Source organism: Myotis yumanensis, unplaced genomic scaffold (genome assembly GCF_028538775.1).
Source record: "Myotis yumanensis isolate MYYU_CA2020_CCGP unplaced genomic scaffold, mMyoYum1.0.hap1 SCAF_6, whole genome shotgun sequence".
NCBI classification, from domain to species: domain Eukaryota; kingdom Metazoa; phylum Chordata; class Mammalia; order Chiroptera; family Vespertilionidae; genus Myotis; species Myotis yumanensis.
Genome location: NW_027223757.1, coordinates 92997484 through 93020182, shown reverse-complemented (window position 1 = coordinate 93020182; position 22699 = coordinate 92997484). Strand labels below are relative to the sequence as shown.

General features: G+C 57.1%; 1 protein-coding gene across 1 annotated transcript; it reads right to left on the bottom strand.

Annotated features, from left to right (window-relative positions):
* Positions 1–2701: 2701 nt before the first annotated feature.
* On the bottom strand, positions 2702–16558 carry LOC139012950 (small ribosomal subunit protein eS10-like). The gene is made up of 3 exons (XM_070419140.1): positions 16390–16558; positions 3119–3273; positions 2702–2893 (listed from the first exon to the last, which is right to left on the bottom strand). The coding sequence occupies exons 1-3, from the start codon at positions 16556–16558 to the stop codon at positions 2702–2704; spliced, it is 516 nt and encodes a 171-aa protein (XP_070275241.1).
* Between the last annotated feature and the right edge of the window lie 6141 nt (positions 16559–22699).

The window sequence follows — 22699 nt, the reverse complement described above, 5'->3', positions numbered from 1 at the left end:
CAAGGATCTGAAACCAAGACTGCTCTATCCAGCAAGCCTATCATTCAAAATAGATGGTAAAGTGAAGTTTCCCAGACAAAAAAAAAAAAAAGGCTAAAGGAGTGACCAAACCAACATTGCAAGAAATGCTAGATCAAACATTTCTGTGCCTTACTCATCAGTAGTGTTGTCTGCCCAGGGTTTCCTATATAATAAAAGCCTACTATGCTAAGTGTCTGGTCGTCCGGTTGGCCATTCAACCAATCAAAGCGTAATATGCTAATGATATGTTAAGGTAGCTCAACCGCTCACTGTGATGTGCACTTACCACCAGGGGGCAGACAGTTGACCAGTTGACCAGTCACTATGACATGCACTGACCCCCAGGGGGCTGACACTCTAACCAGTAGGTTAGCTTGCTGCTGGGGCCCAGCCAATCGGGACTGAGTGAGATGGGCTGGACATGCCCTGGAGCCTTCCTGTGGTCCCTCCCTAGCTGTACAACCTCCCACGTCCTTTCCCAGCCCCGATTGTGCACTGGTGGGGTCCCTTGGCCTGACCTGTGCCCTCTCGCAATCCAGGCTATGGGACCCCTTCTCTGAGTGCATGAATTTCATGCACCGGGCCTCCAATTAGGTATAAAAGCCTCTCTCACGTAATGGACTGAGAATGTGAATGGACAATCAGAATACAAAATTCTAATCCTGGCTCTGTCATTAACAAGTTACATAATCTAGAACAAGTCATTTTTGTTTGTTTGTTTTTATTTTTTTCTGTGTTTTTTTTATTGTTGTTATTAATCTTCACCTGAGAATATTTTTCTATTGATTTTTAGAGAGAGAGGAAGAGAGGGGAAGAGACAGAGAGAGAAACATTTATTGGTTGCCTCCTGCACGCACCCCAACCAGGGCCAGGGATCGAGCCTGCAACCAAGGTAAGTGCCCTTGGTTGCAGGAATCAGGACCCTCCAGTCGATGGGCCAATGCTCTATCCACTGAGCCAAGACTGCTAGGCTTTTTTTTTGGGGGGGGGGGGGGGGTTAAGTCATTTTTAAGAATGACTTTTACAGACTCAATTTTTATATCCTTTCAATAGGAGTGTTGGGCTGTAATAGTTTTGAAAGGCATTTGTCAATTCTCCAGGAATAAAGAGCCTTCTGTGTCCCAAGTATCACGCTGGACACGGAATGTGCTGCTGGACCGCAGACTTGGAATCTGCCCTCATGGAGCTTACATTGCAACGGGGATGACACATTTATTTAAAATTGACATGAATTTATAGGCACAACAAATGAACCAAGAAAAGGAACAATGTGCTTTGGAGCATGTGACCAAAACTCCTTCCATGTTGTAAATACTGAGGACGATGTTTTATTTTCTCTGGGGAAAAACCCAGAATTCACAGGAGGAGAAATCATAACATGAGAAAGTCTGGCTCCTGAGCTTGACAATGGGTAAAATGCTGATTGGCATCGCCTCCCTGACTCTCGGCTTTCCAAGAATGTAAGGTCAGATGAAGGCGCACAGCCCACACTGATACTCAACCGAAACAAAAGGTGGTTAACATGGCAAGGGTCATGGTAGGTAGGGTGGCAACTTATTCTCCTACATTTCTCCTAACGCAGTGCAATTTGGGTTGAATATGAGTCAAAACTTTCTGCCTGGTGGGTATTGAGCAAGACCTGGTCCTTGGACATTCACAATAATGATGGACCATACACAGCTGGTCATCTGCTCAGAGAGTTTAGCTAGAGATGAAAAGATGTACCACATAACTTCTGAGGTTCCCATACACCCTCCAAGCCTATGAAAATGACTGTATAAGAAATAAGAATAAATGTAGGCAATTAAAATCCCTCTGATTTATAAATGTAAAAAAAATAAAATATGGTATATTGTACAATGGAATGGTATTCAGCCCTAAAAAGGAATGAAGTATTGCTCCATGCTACAACATGGATGAACCTTGAAAACATCATGCTCATGAAGGAAGCCAACCAGAAAGACCACATGTTATGTGACTTACATGAAATTTCCAGACTAGGCAGATCTGCAGAAACAAAGTAGGTTCGTGGTTGCTTATGGCTGAGAGGAGTGAGGGATGGGGCGAGAGCTGAAGAGAACAGGGCTTCTTTTCGAGGTGATGAAATGTTCTGAAATTGATTGTGGTGATGGCTGCGCCTATCTGTGAATATTCTAATTCATACTATTGGATTTTACACTTTAAGTGGATAAATCGTATGGCATATAAATTACATCTCAATAAAACTGCTTCAAAGAAAGTAGAGCCAGGCCCTTCCCCCCGGGGGCTCCATTCTGGAGGAGAAGGTCTGCAGGAATCAGATCACAGACACAGTTCCCATGGGCACGGGGCCGTGGCAAAGCCCGGGGCCAGGAGACCGCACGGAGGGCGCCCTCGCAGGGGCTGGGGAGCTGGTCAGCAAGGCTGCTCTGGGGACGTGATTCTTTTAACACCGGTTTTTATTTTACAGCTTTAATGAGCTGGGTTTTTTTAATGTTTTGGCCATAATTTTATTTAACATAAAATAACCCCTCCAACTTTACTGAGGGATTGACCACGTCCATGACCAAATCCGCCTCTGTGCGGAATTTGGTTGTTGACCCAGCCCCGGCCCTGGCCTGGGCATTCTCCTTGGCAGGTGGGGGGAGGGGCCCGTCACTCTCCCTCCGTGAGTGTCTCTGACAGCTTCCCCTCCTGTGAATCACAGGTCACTCCCCCTCCAGATCTTTGGGTGGCCAGTCTCAGGAGGGCGGCTGCGGCGCAAGGTGGCGGGCACGATCTCGGGGGGCAGGTGCAGGTAATCGCGGAGGTACTGGATGCCCTCGTTGGTGAGGTACCAGTAGAAGTGTCTCCAGGCAAACTGTTCCTTCACGTAGCCCCGGGACTTGAGAGACTGCAAGACAGAAAACTGCGGCTGAGACCTAACTGGAGGCTTGACGCTAGGAACGCGGTGCATGGGGAGCTGGCTGCGCAGTAGGCAGGTGTTCAGGTGCATTTACCTCACGGCCCATCAAGGCAGCAAGCAGCGCGGGCTGTCCTGACCTCCTGGGCATTGGCCTTGGGCAGCCACCGAAAACCCCTCCATCGGCACCCACTCCAGCAGCGCCCGGCCGGCTACCTGCATGGCCTTCATGACGTGGAGATTGGGCACGTTCTTGTCCGCCAGCTCGGGGTGCTTGGGCATGTGCACGTCCTTCTTGGCCACCATCACCCCCTCCTTGAAGAGAAGCTCATAAATGGCAACTGGTTCTTCCGGGGCATCTGGGGCTGGAGCTGCAAAGCAACGAGTTATATTTTATAGATCATAACACTCACCATCTCACATGGACAATATTTGGTGAATTTACTGTGTGCTGCCACCATCAACCACAACACAGTTTTAGAACATTTTCCTCACCCCAAAAAGACTCCTTAAGCTCAAATACAGACAATGCCATTCCCTGCGACTACTAATCTACTTTCTGCTTCTGATCTGCCTTTTCTGGAAATTTCATATAAACAGATTATAACACAGCGTCGGCTATCCGGCTTTGGAGGCCCGTGTTGCAGAGGTGCCCGCGCCCAGCCTCTCTGTGGCTGACTAGCTCTCCCCTGAACGGACAGACCGCTTTGTTCATCAGTCCCAGCGGGGGCACTCGGGCTGCCTCCACTTTGGTGCTTTTATGAATAAGCTGCTGTGTGCGTTTCACACACACGTCTTTGTGTGTTTTCCTCTCTTGGGGAGTGGAATTGCTGAGTCATACGGGAAATTTAACTTTTTTAAAGACTTTCTTTCCATCCTGGCTGGTGTGGCTCAGTTGGTTGAGCATCATCCCGGCCACCAAAAGGTCACTGGTTCAATTCCACATCAGGGCACATGCTCGGGTTTTGAGTTCAATCCCCAGTAGGGGGCGTGCAGGAGGCAGCCGATCAATGATATTCTCTCTCTCTCTCTCTCAAAAAATTTTAATTTAAAAATAAAAAAGCCTTTATTTTCCAAAGTCCCACCATTTCTACCTTCTCTGGGGAAATGACATTTAAGCTGAGACCTAACAGGGGAGAAGGAGCGGCCTTGCAGTGTGAGGAAAGGCGTGTGAAGGCCCCGAGGCCCGGGAGGGTAAACACTTACCTGGATAGAGGAGCTGGGTCCCTTAGGAAAAACGGGTGAGGTTCTTTACATTGAGCTCGAAAATATGAAACTGTGAGGACACAAAAAGGAGTGCGAGGACTAGCGAGAATGTGTCACATCAGGAACCTGCGGGAAGGGACCAGCAGCCACAGGCAGGGGTGGGGCTCCCAGAGGCTGAGTGCAGCTGACATGAGGAGCGGGACGGCTCCTGGGGCCTGTGTCTTGGGGCTGCAACTTTACTTGCCCTGGAGCCAGTGAGAACCCCTGGGGGCCTGGCGCTGCCAGGGCGGAGGCCCTGGGGACCGTGCAGAGACTGGGTTAGAGGAGGGAGAGACAAGGACAGTCACTCTGCTGTGACCGCAGTCATCCAGGCAAGATGCCAGGAGCTGGAGATGGTGAGGGGCGGGGCGTGGTGACGGGTTGGGGGGCGGCGAGATGGAGGAGTCCAGCATGTCTCCAGGTGTCTGGCTTGGGCTGAACCCGGGGGAAGCCTGCAGACGGGAAAGCACTCTGTCGGGGAGGAGGGACGGTGCCAAGGTGTCCATTATAGACACGCTGGGTTCGAGAGCCTGTGCGCAGGGCCTGCCCCTGGGAAAGCAGGGTGTGGACTCCGTGTCCTCGGGAGCGGCCCTTCTTTGTGAAACACGCCCCTGATGTAGGGAACCCCCCATCTGTCTTGTTCCAAGTACGGGACAGCCCCTGAGAGCTGTGCCTTTCAACAAGCCCCTGAGGTTTGGGAACGATCGCATCACATGACACACCAAAGGGTGTCTTCCGGGCTGGCTCTCTGCCTCATCCCGGCTTTGCCCTCCGCCCCCTTCTGGTGTCTGGGCCCAGCGATCCCCGCGTCCAGAGAACAAGGGTTCCCCCGCCCCAGAGTCTGCTAGACCCCACTCTCTGCTGTCCTCTCCCGATTTGCAGCTGGGCATGTCATGCCTTCCCAACGTTGCTTGCAGCTGGATGTGGCCATAGGACTGAGTCTGGACCCCAAGTGGCAGGGTCTTTCCAAGAAGGGGGGAGATGTGGCCTCATTGCTCCTCCTTCCTGACAGTGGGATGCAGGTGTAATGTCTGGGCTCCAGCAGCAACCCTGGATCTGAAGTGGGAGTGACCTCGGGAATGGAAGCCGCACACGATGGAGCAAGAAGATAGAAGAAGCCCGACAGGACCTGCATTGCCCAACTTCACGTTCCATTCTGCAGTGAGCAGAACACAAAGCGAAAGGCACCCAGCATGTGCGAGCAGTGCCTGAGCCTGCACCGGAGCGCCATGCCAGCCTCTGCCCACCTCTGGACGTCACGCGGACAAGGACATGCTTCCACTGTGAGCAACCCCCTGAGGGTTTTCTGCTCTCTGCGCTGGTTCTGCCCTAATACCCGGGTCTGAAACCCAGTCCCACGTCCTCTTTCCTTGCCAGGTCCCTGTGTGGCCAGGATGGGTGAGTGTTGGTTCCCACCCCCACCCTCCCCCTGAGAGTGGCCCCACAGGCAACCCACAGACCTGGCAGAGCCGGGATTGCAAACCCAGGCCATTCTGCCTTACGTCTCACCGGCTCATACTGTCCGATTGTCTATGGCCAACTCCAAACCGAGTGCTTCACACTGTGCTCTATTTCTCATGGGTTCGCCGGGCTCACCAGGCATTTCTAACTGAGGGTCCCTCATGAGGTTGCGGTCAGATGGCCCTGGGGCAGGCGTCGTCTGGAGGCTCGATGGGGCTGGACGTCCAAGGCGACTTCCTCCCGCCTGGCAGGTGGTTCGGGCTGGGAGCTCAGCAGGGGCTGTTGTCAGGCCCCTACCTGCTCCTCACAGCGTGGAGGCCGCATTCCCAGAAGTCTCCGGGAGTGAGCATCCGGAGACCCTGCAGAAGCCGCCAGGCTTCTAAGGCACCAGCTGCTAAGCCACGCGCATCGCTGCTGCCATGTGGGCTGGGCCAGCGCAGGCCCAGGGAGGACGAGCAGGGGTGACTACCAGGAAGCAGGGCTCACGGGCCATCTGATTGGATAGGAGCCCAGCGCTGCGTTCAGAGGCTCAGACGGGCAGCAGCGGCGTCCACTCTCTGAGAGCCCGGGAATGGGTGAGCTCTGTGCGCTCCAAGTGTGTGTGCGGCATGCGTGGGCCTATGCAGTGCGTGTTGCGCGTTATGGGGGATGTTTATGTGGTGTGTGCTGTGTGGCAGGAGCAGTGTGGGAGTGGGGTGACATATGTGTCTGCACGTGGTTGGGAGCTGGAGCTGGCAGAGAATGTGGGACTCGGGAGGGTGTGTCTAAATCAGTCTCCAGCGGTCTGGGTCCCTTGCCGGCTGCTTCCCACTTTCCTCTGGCAGAGCCTCTGCGGGCGCCAGGCAGGGAGGAAGTCACCAGAGGCCCCACGGGGGGGTGGGGAGGAGTAGGGCTGGGCTGGGGCCTCCTCACTGCCCATGTCCCTCCTCGCTGCCCACTCACAGGGCAGCAGGTCCGGGTGGGGGTCCCGGTGAGGAGGGCAGGGCTTCTGAACGCCTCCTCCCCTGCAGCTCCCAGAGGCAGCTCTTGTCCCACCTCCACCCCAAGCAGGAGGCCTCTGAGGAGGGAGTGTGGACCCTGGGGTCCCAGATGCAGAAATCACGGGGTTCCACTCCTGCCACACGACTATGGGCAGGTCCCTTGCGTGCTCTGAGCCTACCAGAAGGGCTGGATTGGACCCCTTAGGTTTCATGCCACCCAGCACCGGGAGGACTCCACTCAGCCTCCCTTGCACTCTCTCTCATTCATGGTCTACCTGTGAACCCCGGAAGGGCCCACAGAGACAGGACAGCACCTACGCCACAGAGGTGACCTCAGGCAGACTCCTAAGCCAGAGGCCCCCTCCGTCAGGCAGGGCCCAGCGGTGGCAGGGGAGGGAGGAGAGGGGAGCTCATCTTCCTGGAATATTAATGGCCCGTCAGGAGTGCTGGGCCGAGCTGAGCAGCAATCTGCCTTTATTAAGGAGGCAGGCAGCAGCTGGAGCCCGTGGGCCGGACAGGAGGGAGGAAGGCAGCAGCAGCTGGCAGGGCCTGGAGGGGGGGTGGGGCAGCAGGTAGACAGCTGAGGAGGTGCCTCCCCACCCCCCCCCCCCGCCCCTGCCACCTGCCCTCCCACCTGTGCCTCAGAGCCCCCTCCCACCTCAGCCTCTGTGCCTACCCCTACCCCACACCCTCACCTCTTCTGCTCCTCATCCAGGAAGCCCCTGGCAGTCATGCCTGGCTGGGAATCGCATGGCCTCCATTGAGCCGGGCTGTCACCTGCGCATCCTTCTCTAGCCCGGAGGTTCTCCGCCTACAGCGCGAGGTCACACCGGTGCCTGAGAGTCATGGTCCCGATGCCACCCCTCCGGACCCCCCCGCACCCGAAGGCCTTGTTGGGATGTTAGGGTTCATTTCCCAGGTGCTCCCACATGCAGCGCTGAGACACCTGCCTGGCCGCGGGGACCCCCTTCCCAGCACCCACTGCCGCTCCTGAGTGCTGGCACTTCCCGTGCTTACGGGAAGCACAGCGCCCCCTCATCACACACTCGCTTCCCAGGCACAGCGCCCCCTCATCACACACTCACTTCCCAGGCACAGCGCCCCCTCATCACACACTCACTTCCCAGGCACAGCGCCCCCTCATCACACACTCACTTCCCAGGCACAGCGCCCCCTCATCACACACTCACTTCCCAGGCACAGCGCCCCCTCATCACTCACTCACTTCCCAGGCACAGCGCCCCCTCATCACACACTCACTTCCCAGGCACAGCGCCCCCTCATCACACACTCACTTCCCAGGCACAGCGCCCCCTCATCACTCACTCACTTCCCAGGCACAGCGCCCCCTCATCACTCACTCACTGAACCTCACAACCACTCAGGGGCCCAACTGTGATGCCCAGTTCACAGATGGGGAAACTGGGGCACAGAGAGGTGCCGTAACGGGCCCAAGATCGCACCAACGCAGCAGTGCGCTCTGAGCCGGGCTCCTAACCCCTCAGCCAGGTGCCTGCGGGTGGGGCCTGTGAGGAGAGAGGCTCCAGCAGGTCCTTTGGGGGAGGACAGAGGCAACCAACTGGAGGCAGCGCCAGGGAGTGCAGGTTCCGAGAGAGAGCGAGAGAGCCAAGCGCTCCAGCCCCACCAAAGGCCGGCCGCCAAGAGCTGGCCCGGGTTCCTGAGGCCTCAGAGGCTGCTCCTGTGCCCACATTACTGAGGGGCCTGAGGCTGGGCGTGGGGAGAGAAGGGGCCGGGCAGCTTCTCAGGCCAGTGTGGGTAGAGGATGGGGAGGGTCCCCAGAGCTGGGTGGGAGGGCTTCCTGCTTGACGGATGCCCTGGACACTTGGGGTACGTGGGGTGTCGCAGGTGTAGGGGCCGCCTGTGAGCCCGAGCCCGGTGCCTGGCCACACTGCCCCTGGCCCCCGAGGGCCTCTGCTCACGGGGAGCAGCGTGCACTGACCGCACAGCTGTGGTTCCTCTGTCGGCTCGGGGGGCGCATCCACAGCCAGGCCAATTGCACTCATTTATTTATTTTATTTTTTAAAACATATTTTTATTGATTTAAGAGAGGAAAGAAGAGGGAGAGAGATAGAAACATCACTGATAAGAGAGAATCATTGATTGGCTGCCTTCTGCACCCCCCTATTGGGGATTGAACCCGCAACCCAGGCATGTGCCCTTGACCAGAATCGAACCCGGGACCCTTCAGTCCGCAGGCCAACGCTCCATCCACTGAGCCAAACCAGCCAGGGCTGCACTCATTTATTTAAGCCGCCACCAGACAGGGTTATGAGCCAAGATTAGCCACTGGCCTCTGGCTGGAAGCAATACATATTCCCTCCCTTCAACCTCTTTTGTTCATCAAATTGAATCCGTTTATTAAAGTTGCTCACAATCGATTGGTTCTGATTCCCCAACAGTGGAGAAGAGCAATGAGTCACTGGGCCTCAGGGCCAAATTCCACTCACCAAAATGAAACCGCCAGCCAGAGGGACCCAGCCAGCCTGTCACCTGCCACCTTCACCCTCCCACTGAGCGGCCCCAGCCCCAAGCCAAAGGCTGCCTTGCCCCACCCCAGGGCTTGGGGACATAGCTACACCCAGCTGCATCCCCAAATCCTGATCCCTGTCTCCGACCCCAAACACCTCACACTGAACCAAACCCTGTCCCCCCTGCCTCCCCAGGGCACGCCCCACACTCCTCGGTGAGCTGTGCGTCCATCCGTCCATCCGTCCATCCGAGGCAGAGCCCGGCAGGTCGGCGCCTTCCCCCGATGCCGCCAGTCAGGTGCCGCCCCCGGGTCCTGAGCATCAGTCCTGAAGAGCCGGCTAACATTCACTGTGAGTTCCCCATGTACCAGGGGCTGTGGCGTGAACTCGCCTAACAGTGTAGGCACTATGGTTATCTCCTCTTTCTCGCCGGGGACACGAGGTTAAGTGGCTTGCCCAAGGTCACGCAGCAGTAGGTGGCGGCGGGTGAGCCATCCGAATGCTATCCCAAGCCCCTGTCCCTCCCTTCTCTGATCCTGCGACTAGAAGGCCGAAAGGCGCGCCTTCCCAGCCCCTCTTGCTACTAAGCAGCCTGGGGCACAATTGTGACCAATGAGCAGGAGCTGGAAGCCGGGAGCAGCCGTTCCTTTCCGAGTGAAGTGGCCGCTGCAGGAGTCTTTGCCCCCCTCTTTCCCTCTCCTTTCTGGTGTCCCTCCCCCTTCGCCTGGTTCGAGGGGAGCACGTGTGTGGTGGCCAGAAGTGCAGCAGCCACCATGTGACGATGAGGACGAGGTCAACATGCTAAATGTGACGGAGCCCCTCCCCAGCGATACCTTTAGCCACCGCACCAGCTCAGGGCCCGTCTCCAGACTTGCTCTGGGATGAGGCAGACGCAGCCTCAACCACCTTCCTGTCCTCACTCGGACGCTCTCCTGGGCTCACTAGCCCTGCTCTGAGCCCCGGGCCCAGCCATCTCGTCCGCCTGTCCCTGAACTTGCAGAGGCCACGTTGGAGGCTCCCCTACACCTCTTCTGGGTCCCTCCCGTTGCAGGCTGGAGGGCTGTTTGTCCCAAGTGACTTGGCAGCTGCCTGAGCGCAGCCCGTTGGCTTTAGGGGGAACACAGACTCTTTCTCAGGAACTTGAACAAGCCTGGGGCATGGTCTCAAGCAGGGAACGCTGGGACAGGCTGCCCGGACCCTCCTTTGGAGTGAAGGACATGCCCCCCCACCCCCTACCCCCCGCTGTGGGAAGTGCCCATCGGAGACTCGCGTGCCTCTCGCTGTCCCCCTTGAAGGGCTGCTGAAGAGAGCTGTCTTGACAAAGCCACGCCCCCTTCCTGGGCAGCAGACACCAATGACCAGGTTAAAGGCCTGGTCCCCTCGCATTCCAGGTCCAGAGCTCCCACGAGATGGGCGGAGGATGTTTTGGGGATCATGTAGAACCCAACCCCTTCCTCTGTCCACTCCTGCGTCCTCCCCTCTACCCCACCAGGTGTCGATCCTGGGAACATCCCCGATAAACACGCTAAACTCATCTCAGTCTGCCTCCCGGGAGCCCGACTGAGACACGCAGGCTGAAGAGACAGGCCACTGGCATCCATGAACAGACGAGAGGCGGGACCTGGAGCTCAAGGGGCAGGCAGGAGAGACCCCCTGGCCCCCAGGGGAGCAGGGAAGCAGGTGTCTGTGCTGAGCTCACAATCCAGCGAGACAGACAGATAAGTAAACAGACAGACTACAGGGAGAGAAGCTGTAAAATCACTCAGGAAGGGGGCTCCCACAGGTGGGGACCTCCTGCAAGCTCCCAGGGGAGGTGACACCCCCTCAAGGCCCACAGGAGAGCAGAGGCCCCAGGAAGAGGGGACGGGGCTTGGAAAGGCTCAGGACTGGAAGGACAAGGTGTGCAGATCCACATTCTGGTTTTGTCTGTTAGCATCGTTTCCTTGCAGGGGGTGGGGCCACAGCTCCCCTGGCAACCGTATTCTTCTGGGCCAATCACTATGCCTGTGTCCCTCGCCATAGGGCTTGGTCCATGACCCCGTCCAGCCCAGTCAGAATCTCTCAAGAATCTGTATCCCTGGTGGAGATGGCGGGATGGGAGATGGCAAGAACGGAGGCATCTTGTGGCAGAGTCTTGCTACTCAGGTCCCTGAGCCTCCAGGTCCTGCCCGTCCTGAGGCCGCTGTCTAACTTCCCTCCATTCTGTGACCTGCTGCACTGTCCCTTCAGAGAAGCCCTGCTGCCCTGGCAGGTTGGGCGTCATCCTATGCACCAGGATGTTGCCGGTTCGATTCCCAGTCAACGGCTGTGGGCTGGATCCCGGTGGCTGGGGGGGAAAGGGTCTTGCAGTAGGAAGCTGACCCATGTTGCACTCTCACATCGATGTTTCTCTCCCCCTCTCTCTCTCTCTAAAAAATAAAAAATAAAAAAAGTCAATAAACTATTCTAATAAATACATAAACAAAGCCCCTGTTCCTATTTAACTTTCTCAGTCAACTTTTGGTTCTTACAGCCAAATAAGTCCTGTTCAAAATTTAGTACCAGGCATGGGATTCGTGAACACTCCGTGGGATATGTGAGCTACTTGGAACTGGTTTTCATAACTCCATGGGCCAGGATCAGCAGGACTCTGGTTCCTGTTATTTAGCAGAACAGAGGACCCAATGGTACCCAGTGCGGAGCAGCTAATCCCCTGCCCTCCGGCCACCGGGCCACGCGCTTCTGAAAGGGAAACACCGGCAGCTGCGGGCATGTTCCGGGGTGCGGGCGCTGGAGCTGGGCAGAGCTGGACGTGCTCCTGCCGCTGGGTCACTCAAAGCAAGAAAACAACTGGCTCCAGTCAGGATGTGCGCCTCAGGCCCACATACAACTCAGGGCCATTGTGCGACCTGGGAGGAACCTCTTCTCGGCGTAGCACAGAAGTGAAGCTGCTGAGGACTGGACGCAGAGACTGAGTGTGAAGTCACTGAACTACAGGGGCGGTTGCATCCACACCTCACTGGTCCCTCTGTGAAGGGGCCTGTCGGGCTACGTTAGCATCCGACAGGAATGGCGGTACCTGGGGACGGCGACGACTCAAGGACACTGACCCCGAGAGCTCACTGTCCCACCCTGGAGTTCCCACGTGACCCCCCCTCGCTGTTCTTCTGGAACACGCCGGGTCCGACTCCACGGGGTCCAGGTGAGACAAGGCAGAGTCAAGGGGAGAGAAGAGTTATACCCAGAAAGCACTGCAGGGGTTTGCTGCTTGTTTCCAGGGTCTGAGGAAAGCGTGTGGCCGTGGACGGAGGTGCCCTGCTCCAGCCGGAGGCACAGGAGCGGGGACTGGCCGTGTTTGTTGGAATGCGCATCATCACCAGGAATTTGCATCCCGGCTGCCCTCTCGGGCAGCTGGCAGAAGCTCTGACATTTCGCAGAAGTCGCTAATGAGAATCTGGACCGAATGGCGATCCGCACTAATTGGCTAAAAGGAGCAGAAAAGCCCTGGCGCGTTGGAGAAGGCAGGCATCACCGGAGCAGGAGTGCCAGTGCGTCTCCGCTGCAGGGCAGCCTCCTCCCGACGCCCCAGGGGACGCTGTCCCGAGAGGGCCATAATCTTGCCTTTTCCAGTCAAAAATTAGGACCATATTTCAGACACTCGGGAGGTGTAAAGAGGAATGCAACATCCGGGACCCTCTTATCCACTGCAGCTGTGAAATGTGTGCATTAGAATCCTCCGGGAAGCAGACGTCAAGATGGGCTTAGAAAACACCCGTGCGGGGAAGGGGGTCCGTCAGATCACCAGGCGCCTGATCAACGGGAAGGACAGCACGGAGGGAGGATGTGGGAAGGAAGGTCCCAGGCAGCAGCGAGGCCGTGCAGCCACATTTAAGGGTCAGAGAGGCCCGCGTCTCACAGAACAGGCCGGTCCCCTGCCAGGCCCGTCAGGTGGAGCAGCCTGGGGAAGGGTGGAGAACCCCGAGGGCAGCCAGGGGGCATCAGTCAATTACGGGCACAGCAGTAGGCATGACATCTCCAGGGCCACGCGTGAGACATGGCCAATAGCCGTCAAACCCTCGCTAGGCGGGCCTCCCAGATCTTTACAGTGGCTCGCGGCCGCCTCCAGGAGTTGGGGCAGAGTGGCTGCTCAGAGCCCGGCGCAGGCGCGGCATGTGAAACTGGGGGATGGCCACCCTCTAACAGGCAGAGGCCAGTGAGGGGGCTATGGGAGGCTCCCAGGGGCAGAACCCCTGTGCATCGATCAGGGTCCCGGGGATGAAACCAGTGCGCAGCTCGCTGAGGCCTCACCGAGTCTACAACCCAGACCTCTGGGTTTGGTGAATAAGGGGCTCCCCCCAGTACCTGTAACTGGGACCCGCCGCCTCGCGAATGCAGGTGGCCAGTGCCCTGTGCAGACCTGCTGTGACAGCGCGGAGCGCGGGGTCTTGCACCCAACGGCCCTGCACCCGGGAAGCCGAGCACAGGGGGCTGAGGAGACGGCAGTGCTGGCGACTGAGTCCCAGGACAGAGGGCCACATGGTCTGCAGGCAGGAGAGGTGCTTCTGGAACTCGGGGTAACGCAGTTCCCACCAAAGCCACTCTCCACTGGGTCGGTGGACCTCGCCCCCCAGGAGTTGTAACATCCAGGTGCTGTGGGTGACATAACCCAGGGCCTGTGCCTCCCTGAGGACCCCAGGCCCGTGCTCCGAGGTTGCTGGGATACTCTCTTCACTGAAGCAGTGGCCCCCTCCTCTGCAAAGGAGGCAAGTGCTGGGGAGGGAGGGGCCCGTCTTTGGATTCTGAAGGCAGCCCCAGGTCACCGCTTCTGACGTCCAGCTCTGAGGGCCCCAGCAGGGGAGGCTCTGAGGGCCCGGGCTGTGGGGCAGGCGTGTGCCCCCGCCCCTGCCCAGGCCTCGGCCTCCGGGGCAGGGCACAGTGCGGCGCCATGTCCCAGGGGAGCCTCGAAGCTTGGAATGAGTGACGCTGCTCCTGGAGGAGACAGGTCCTGCCACGGGCCCTAGAAAGCCTGACTGCCTGGCCCTCGGCCACCACGCGGCCTGCAGTGTGGGTCCCTGACTTCAAGCGGGAAAGGTCTCACAGCACGAGCCCAGGTGCCTCTGAGAGTCTGTTCATTAAAGCCGGGGACAGGGGAGCGGGAGGGATTTAGAACAGAAGAAGCAACAGGAGAGCCGGCAGGGCTGCTCTGGCTCCAGACATGTTACAGGGAAGAAATGAGCTGAGGCGGGGCTGCTGTTAGCTCACCGGGAAGGCAGAGAAAGGGGGCCTTGGGGACGGGTTCAGGGAGTGAGCCCGGGACAAGCTACCGCTGCCCATTGCTCCCCTGGCTGCAAGCCTCATGGGGACCTGAGAGTTTAGGAGACGCGCCTGTGGGGGAAGAGGTGTGGGCATCTCCCGGGAAGGGGAGCGTGCCCTGCATCCTTTCTTGGGAGTTTTAATAGCTGGGAGTTTAGGGGAGGATCTCAATAGAATATTCGTCAGCTTTATGCTGATGCACCAACAAGAGATTTATTCCCTTCCCTTCAGCCGTCCTGGGGTGTGGTTGGCACAAATGTCACTAAATTGATTTCTACTATCTGCCTCTCTGAGTGGGTGATTTAAGCTATTTACCTTCTGGTTGGGAGGAGAGGTGTAAAGCATTTACTCCTAAGTGTCCTTGGTGAGGGACGGCAGGATTTGCGATTTACTGGATGGCTGTGAACAGCTTGGCCGTTTAACTGTCTGTCTGCCTGTTCCGCTCGTCCTGGCTGACTAGCCTGTCTCGCCTTGAAGACACTGTGGGTTTGCTTCCACCATTGCAATAAAGTGAGCAGCAATCTTTCTGCTGGTGGAGAGTTTTGCCTTCAATTTGTAAAACAAAACAAAACCAAGAAAACAGTGCAGCATCTGTGAAGCACGATGAGCAGGTGCAGGGAACGAGGGCTGCCTGTGCAAACACTTGGCCCCACACGCACTAATTAGATACAGCCTGCGAAGAGCCGTTGCTGCATTACAGATTCAGACGAAGACACTCACCATCTGTTTCCTGGACTCTGCCGCCCCTGGGCAGAGAGTCTCGCGTGGAACACATCTGAGTGGCGCACGTTTGCAAGGACCAAACTGTTTTGCTTTGTGGTCATGCTCCAGGCGGTGCAGAACGAGGGGGCATCTCCCTCGGCCCCCCGGGCTGCTGCGGCACAGCGTGTCCATCTGCAGGGAAGCGCCTCTGGCGAGCCTTTGCTTTCCTGGTCACTGTTCTCCACCGTGACTTTGTTTTCTGGTGCAAGATCGCCAGGAGCCCCAAAGGCTCTGCCTGAAAGTCCGTCCTCAGAGGTGCGCAGGGCACTGCCCCTCTTGTGCCGGCAAAATAAACTTCGTCATTTACATTTTAGCACAGATCATAGTACTGACTGAATTTCAAGTCATTGTTTCTGGTGTATATAAACTTGTTTTCCTTATTCAATCACTGTGTTTTCTATCTGTGAGAAGTCGAGTGTCTTGGCATGAGATAGAACACATCGTAACTTTTTCATTAAAGCTAATGAAAAAAATTTTAATTATCGATTGACTTTGGAGAGAGGGGAAGGGAGAGGGAGGGAGTGAGAGAGAAACACTGATGTGAGAGAAACATCCAGCAGTTGTGAACCTGCAACCTGGACATGTGCCCTGACCAGGAATCAAATCTGAACCCTGTCTGATGTACGGACCACGCTCCAATCCACTGAGCCACCCGGCCGGGCTAAAGGCATTTTCCTTGCAGTTAGGAGTGGTCATCTGACTGAGCTTTCAGGAATTTTGCTTAAAGACAATTGGCATACACGCTTTGCCTCTTCTAGGAGTCCCTTCTTCCTTCCTGCCGATGGAATGAGGATGAGAGAGCTGGCGCGGCAGCAGCCACCTTGGACTATGAGGTGAGCCTGGAGTGGAGAGCACACGTAGCAGAGTAATAAGGGGGAAAACCAAGTCCCTGAGGACTATTTAGCCAGAGCTGCTGTGTCATTCCTGCACTACTTTACCCGAAAGAGGAATACACTTTTACCTTATTTAATTTATTGATATTTTGTCTCTATTCCTCCTTGTCAAATATAATTCTACTAGAGGCCCAGTGCACAAAATTTGTGCATGAGTGCAGTCCCTAGGCCTGGCTGGCAATCGAAGCGTGAGCATCTGGAGTGGAAGGGCAGGTCCCAGCTGACCTCTGGGCCCTGGGCAGCACCTGGGCTCCTGGGACCCCGAACGCCTCGCTCTGCCTGAGTTATCGGGCCCCTGCCCCCTGTCACCGCTACTGGTTGCCATCTGTGGGGTGATCAGCGGGGCGATCAGGCCCGGCTCACACCTGCCTTGGCCTGGCGTCGCCAGTTCACCTGCTCCACCATCCCCCTGCAGTCCCGCTCTCGTCGAGGTCCATCAGGGCCGGCAGCGCCTCCACTGCCGCTCGCTGCCAGCACCATGTCGCTGGCGCCCACCATGTTCTGTGCCGCCCCCTGGTGGTCAGCACACGTCATAGCGAGCAGTTGAACTCCGGTTGAACTCCCAGACTAGGAGACAACTTGCATATTAAGCTTTTATTATATAGGATTGAATTCACACTCTAATCCTGTGACTCTCATAATGGAGCTCCATGGCCTGAGCCCACCCCCCAAGGACACAGTTCCCCTCACCTCCCTATTCCCACACTGCTGCTCCCACTCCTCCCAGATATACACGAAGACCACCCTCACCAGGATTCCGGAGCTGGGCAGGCAGCGAAGCAGGGCCCAGAGGGCGCCGGTGCCATCCCACCCCTTGGCTAACAGGTGTGGGCGCACCTATTCTACGCATGACTTGGGCTCGCAGAGCTAATGAGACATGGCTGCTCCAGAGGGTGTCTGTGTAACAGGGACCATGGCAGGCAGGGAGCCACAGGGGAGAGGGTACAGGGTATGTGCACAGGGTATGAAAGACCAAGAGTTGAGTCTTAAAGGATGAGCAGAGTTTTGCTAGACAGAAAAGAGCATTTTAGAGCAGAGATTTTCAAATTTCCATCTCATGGCACATATAAACTAATTACTAAAATTCCCCAGTGCACCAAAAAATGTTATATTTTTTGCTGATCTGACAAAATATAGATATAATTTTGATTCATTCACACTGGATGGCTATTGTTGTGTTGATTGTTGTCATGTTTTTACTTGACAATCTAAGGGAGAGGGGCCCGTGCCCCTGACTAAACAGGTATTGCATGTTTGACAATTCTTGTGGCGCACCATTGAACATCTATGTGCTAGACTGAGAAAGAGCCAAAATGAGCAGGAAGAGCAGTGCATCCAGGAAACAGCCAGGAATTCCCATGGAATGTGGGGCCGAGTGCAGGCAGGTGGACAGACCGGAAGGCAGCGGGGCCCCTGGGGTCTGGGTGCCCACAGGAGACACTGGGCTCCCATTCCATAAGCGAGGCGGAGCCGCAGTTCTCCAGGGGACACTGCAAGTCAGACCTAGGGTGCTAGTTTGGCCAGTGAGGCAGCTGGAAGAGCCTGGCCCAGTCTGTCGCTCAGGCATCAGAGGTGCCCAGTGCACGTACCCGGATGTGCAGACTGGCTGGCCCAGAGCTGCTCTCAAGGGGAGGGGCCTCTGCTCCATCCTTCCTCCCAGGTGCCTGCCCGGCCTGGTCAAGTGTGCAGTAATGCCCCCACTTGTTTAAGCTATAGAAGGTCACCTGGGGAGCCCAGCCGGGAGAGAGGTCATGGGCCCCCTGGGAGGGGGGCTATGCAGGGAAAGGGCCTGGCGGGGTCAAGGCCAGAGGTCAGTGTTGGCTCCCACTCTGCTTGGGGCCCAGGGTGACAGGGATGACTGTGGAGCCATCATGTCAGCTCGCCCTTGGTGCTAGACCCTGGCCCGGGACATGGGGACAAATACCACCCAGTCCCGTGCTCAGGGAGCTCACCGTCTGGAAGAGGAGGTGGCTCTGTAGACAGTGATGGCACAGAAGGAGCCATTTCTTGGTGCAAATATGGTCACATCAACTTTCCTTGTTGTTGTTGATCTCACCTGAGCATAGTTTTCCCATTGATTTTTTACAGACAGTGGAAGGGAGGGGGAGACAGAGAGAAACATTGATGTGAAACACATCAATTGGTTGACTCTGATACCTGCCCCGACCTGGGCAGGGATTGAGCCTGCAACCAAGGTATGTGCCCTTGACCAGAATTGAACCCATGACCCTTCAGTCCTAGTGCCAGCGCTCTAACCACTGAACCATATTGGCCATGGCTTTTTTTTTGCACATCAACTTTTATTTTTTTGTTGTTTTCATTTTTAACATTTTTTTATTTATTTCAGAGAGGATGGAAGAGGGAGAGACAGGAACATCAATGATGAGAGAGAATCATTGATTAGCTGCCTCCTGCACGGCCCCTACTGGGGATGGAGCCCTCAACCCGGGCATGTGCCCTGACCAGGAATCGAACCTGGGACCTTTCAATCTGCAGGCCAATGCTCTATCCACTGAGCCAAACCGGTTAGGGCCACATCACTTGGTTTATCTGCCCAGGCAGTCTGTCAGCTTCTACAGAGGTTCCCGCCCCAGGGAGCCCCTGAAGGAAGGGGTGCCCCATGTCTTGGAAGCTTTGGGCTGTGCCCTTGACATGGGACAGTTCAGTGGCCCCTCCAACAGGCACAGACCTTCTCCATGCAGGCATGGGAGTGGCGACCCCCCTGCTCTGGGCCCAGACCTGCTGCCCCACATCTGGACACCCTCAGGTCTCCACAGACACAGCTCCCGGCAGGTTCCAACAGGCCGCATCCTGTCCGCTGCTCTCCCCACCACTGCCCCCTCCACCCTAATACAACAAGCAGGGCTGGCAGGATGGTGGCGTGGGCGGGGGGGGGGGGGGGGGGGGCGTTTGGGCAGGTGGGGAGGCGGAACAGGAGCCGCTGCCCTGCCCTGGGGTGTTGTCCGGCCTCATGCCAGGAGCACAGGGATGTGACAGGAGGCAGAGGGAGAGACTCAGGTGGACAGGCAGACCCTGTTCTATGGCAGACGCTGGCAATGGGGGGCATTGACTGTTGTTCAGGACAAGGTGCTAGGACCCTCCTACTGACCCCAGCGCCTCCCACCCGGGCAGCAGCCCAGCTCCAGGCCCTGCCTGTTTGCAAAGCTCCCCTTGCTGCCGTCTCCAAGCCCGTGCCAGACACCGGTAGCCCCAGGAGTGCAGGTGTGCCAGAGCCGCACGGAGGACAGATGGGGCACCCCGGGTTCCCTGGCAGGTGGAGTGGGCACACACGTGCGCCTGTGTGTGTGACTCTGGGGAGGTGTAAGGTTGCCTGGACTCTAGGGCTTTCTCTGACTCCCCACCTTGTATTCCAAGAAGAGCCCTGGCCCCTCTCGCCCACGGCACCCGCCACAGAGGCTTCTGTCTTTGCCCTAAAGTTACTGTTTGGCAACTGGCTACTGGCCCGTCTCCCTCCTGGATTGCAGTTCCCTCAAGGCTGCGGCCGATTGTCCTGTCTCAGGGTGCCCTGCACCTGGCGCAATAGGTGCTCAGGAGATGCCTCCGGACTGAGGGGTGCTCCTGGACAGCACAGGGGCTGAGTCTGAGCCCCTGTGGGGCCTCGGGGTAGGAGGAGTGGCAGGGAGGGGGGAGAGGGGGGCAGCCCAGTGTGGCCTGGCCTGCATCCCTCACCAGGGAAGCTCCTGCCAGGACCAGGGGGCACACCCATTTATCTAACTGAGAGTGAAGAGGCTGGAGAGGCTGCTAATTCCTCTCACTTTATTGCACCCAGCAATCCTTCACAGCCTGAGAGGGGTGATTAAGACACTCAGCATGCTGGTTATTGCCAATTAACAGACTTCAATATAAACAATTAATAAAGCAATTGTGGGAGGCCCGAGGGAGGGTTCAGTGCCCGGCTGGGCGAGCTCTGCTGCTGGCTGCGGGGCCCTTGGTCCAGCCCCACAGATGGCCCTGCGGGGGACAGGTGGACACGGGTAATAGATGGGTGGGAGGTGGGAGGAGATGCCAAGGGGAGAGTGCTAGGGGTCTGCCCAGCCGCAGGCCTTGGGGAGGTGTGGGGGGGGGGGGGGGGTGAGTGCCTTCCCACGATGCCAATAGAGCATAGTCTCAGGATTGGGGGGGGGGGGGGCTTGCCGAAATCCCAGGAACCATGCTTCTCATGCCCTCTCCTTCCCCCACCCCCTCAGCCAGGCAGTAGCCCAGCCGATCAGGTCTCCTCCCCAGCCCAAGGCCAAGGGGCCTTCCAGTTCCTGTGCTGACCGGTCCGTGCTGGCCTGGCCCATCCTGGCCGGGTGCTCGCTTTCCCCAGGATGAAATGAGCCGAGCCTGCCTAGGAGCCTCACCTCTTAGCGGCTCTTTCAGGGGCTGCGGTGTGAGCTGCGGTGTGAGCGTCGCTAAGGCCAGATGCCACTCAAGCCCACCTCATGGAATTCCCAAAGGCTCTTGGTGGGAGGTGGGACTCAAAGACAGGAAAATACTCACCCCAGGGGTGGCCTAATCACTCGGCCAGTGGGTGGGGCCTCACAGCCCCAGGGCCGGCTCCAGGGCCAGCTCCAGGGCCGGGCTGCAGGCGGGAGGCACACCTGCTCTGTACAGGGCCAAAGAGTTAGCATTTAGCTTTGCAGGGCGCGCACAGCTTGTGTCACAACCACCCGACTCTGCCGACCGACCGTGGTGCACAGCTGCCATAGACAGTGCCTACATGAACGTGCATGGCCACGTCCAATAAAACTTTATTCGTAGACAATGAAATTTTCATTTCCTGTACTTTTACATGGCAAAATGCTGTTCTTATTTTGATTCTGGTACTGCACTCAAGGGGTTTGCCACTTGAGGTGCTGTATTCAACAATGAGGTGTGGTCGTCACCGGTAGGTCTAAGGAAAGGGGGGAGGGGTTCCTGCCCAGAGCTCTGTCTCCTGGAAGGAGGCTTGGCCGTTGCTGATATATATTTGTCAATTACATGTTAATTTCTGCTTTGTAGTTGGCTACTTTTTCTGGTTGGGTTCCTTTCAGCTCATCCTGTTTACTGCTGCATCTGCAAAATACTGTGCTATAGTTTAACATTTAGCAAGTAATACAGCATTTAGTAACAATGGCCTCAAACCTTGAAACCCTTGTCCTATCTAAGAATTCTGTTTCCCTCCTTTAAAAATGAAAAACCAGTTTGGCTCACAAACCATACAAAAACAGGTGGCAGGCCACATGTGGCCCACAGGCGCAGCCTGGCAGCCTCTGATCTAGACTTTAGGAATCTTTGCACCTCCCTGGGCACCCCAAAGCGACCTCTCCTGGGATGTGACCCCTGGGGAGGGAGTCTGAAGTCCCACCAGGCAGCCTTGCTGTGGGGAAGGGAAGGGCAAACTAGGAGCCAGGGAACCTGTTTCCCCAGAGGGCCCATGGCACGCTGAGAGGCTGGTGCGAATGGGCATCAGGACAGACAGACAGACAAAGAGGGATGCCACCAGCTCTCCTGATGCCCGGCTGGCTCAGGGCAGGGCATGGACAATCCAAAATGGGCGCGAGGGGGTGGCCGCAGCCCTGGTTCTCCAAGGAAAACAAGAGGAAGTGGCTGGAGGGAGCAGAGCGGGCTTCCTCCACCTGCTCACCTCGGCCTCTCAGCCTCCGAACACCTCTGAGCATCCGCGGAGGGCGCTTGCTTTCAGCCCGAGACAAAGCCTCTAGTCCCTGGCGGCAGGGAGCGTGTGGTGGGCACCAAGGATGTCCCGAGCTGCCTGGGACGTGGACAAACAGGACACCGTGTCAGGGACGGTAAGTCGTCCCCTGAGGGAACCTCTGGGTGTGGGCACAGCCGGTGATTGAGCGAAGCCAGTGCCCGATGGAGGCCACGGGAAGGCGCCCTTAAAGGCAGTGCTGACTGATGGAGAGGGCATTAGCTCTGAGAAGCCAAGGTGTGTTTGCAATCTGACTGCTATTGGGTGCTCCCCCCACCCCACACCACCACCACCCCCGCCGCCCGCCTTGGCTTCCACAGGGCACCCTGTCAGCTGGGGAGCTCCCCCTCCCGGCTGGAGCAGCCAGGGGCCAGGCATCAGCACCCCTCCTTTCCCCAGAAATCCTCCTGCTCTGCCTTAAACATGTGCCCACCCCCAACCACTTCCTCCCCCACTGCTCCCACTCTGGCTGGGTTCCGGGAGAGTGCAGCCACCTCCCCACAGGTCTTCCTGCCCATGACGTCACCAGGACCACGTCCTCGCTGGTCCCTATGGTCCCACAGCCCTGCTATCCCTAGAGTGAATCCAAACTTTTTAGCACGGCTCGAAATCGCAGCCTCATGGCCACCACCCTCTCCCCTCTCGTGCACACCAGCACACTGGCCTCTGTCCCTCCGTCGTCACCGCCTGCAGGTGTCCCCTCCGTGACTGCTCCTTCCTGACCGACCGCCTCTTGTCCTTCTGCATCTCACCCCCCGGCTAGTTTATCTGTCTCCTGCTTGTCCCCTGCTCCTGGGAAAGGCCTGGGGTCTGAGATCTGGTGGAAGGATCCCTGGATAGAAGTCAGAGGGTCTGTGAATGTGGTTAGAAAAAAGCTTCATGTCATTATTTTCCCTGATCTTCCATCGCCACCTAGCTCTTCCTCCCACTGTGCACGTGAGCAACACACCAGGGTAGGGCAGTCGTCACAGAGCCGTGGC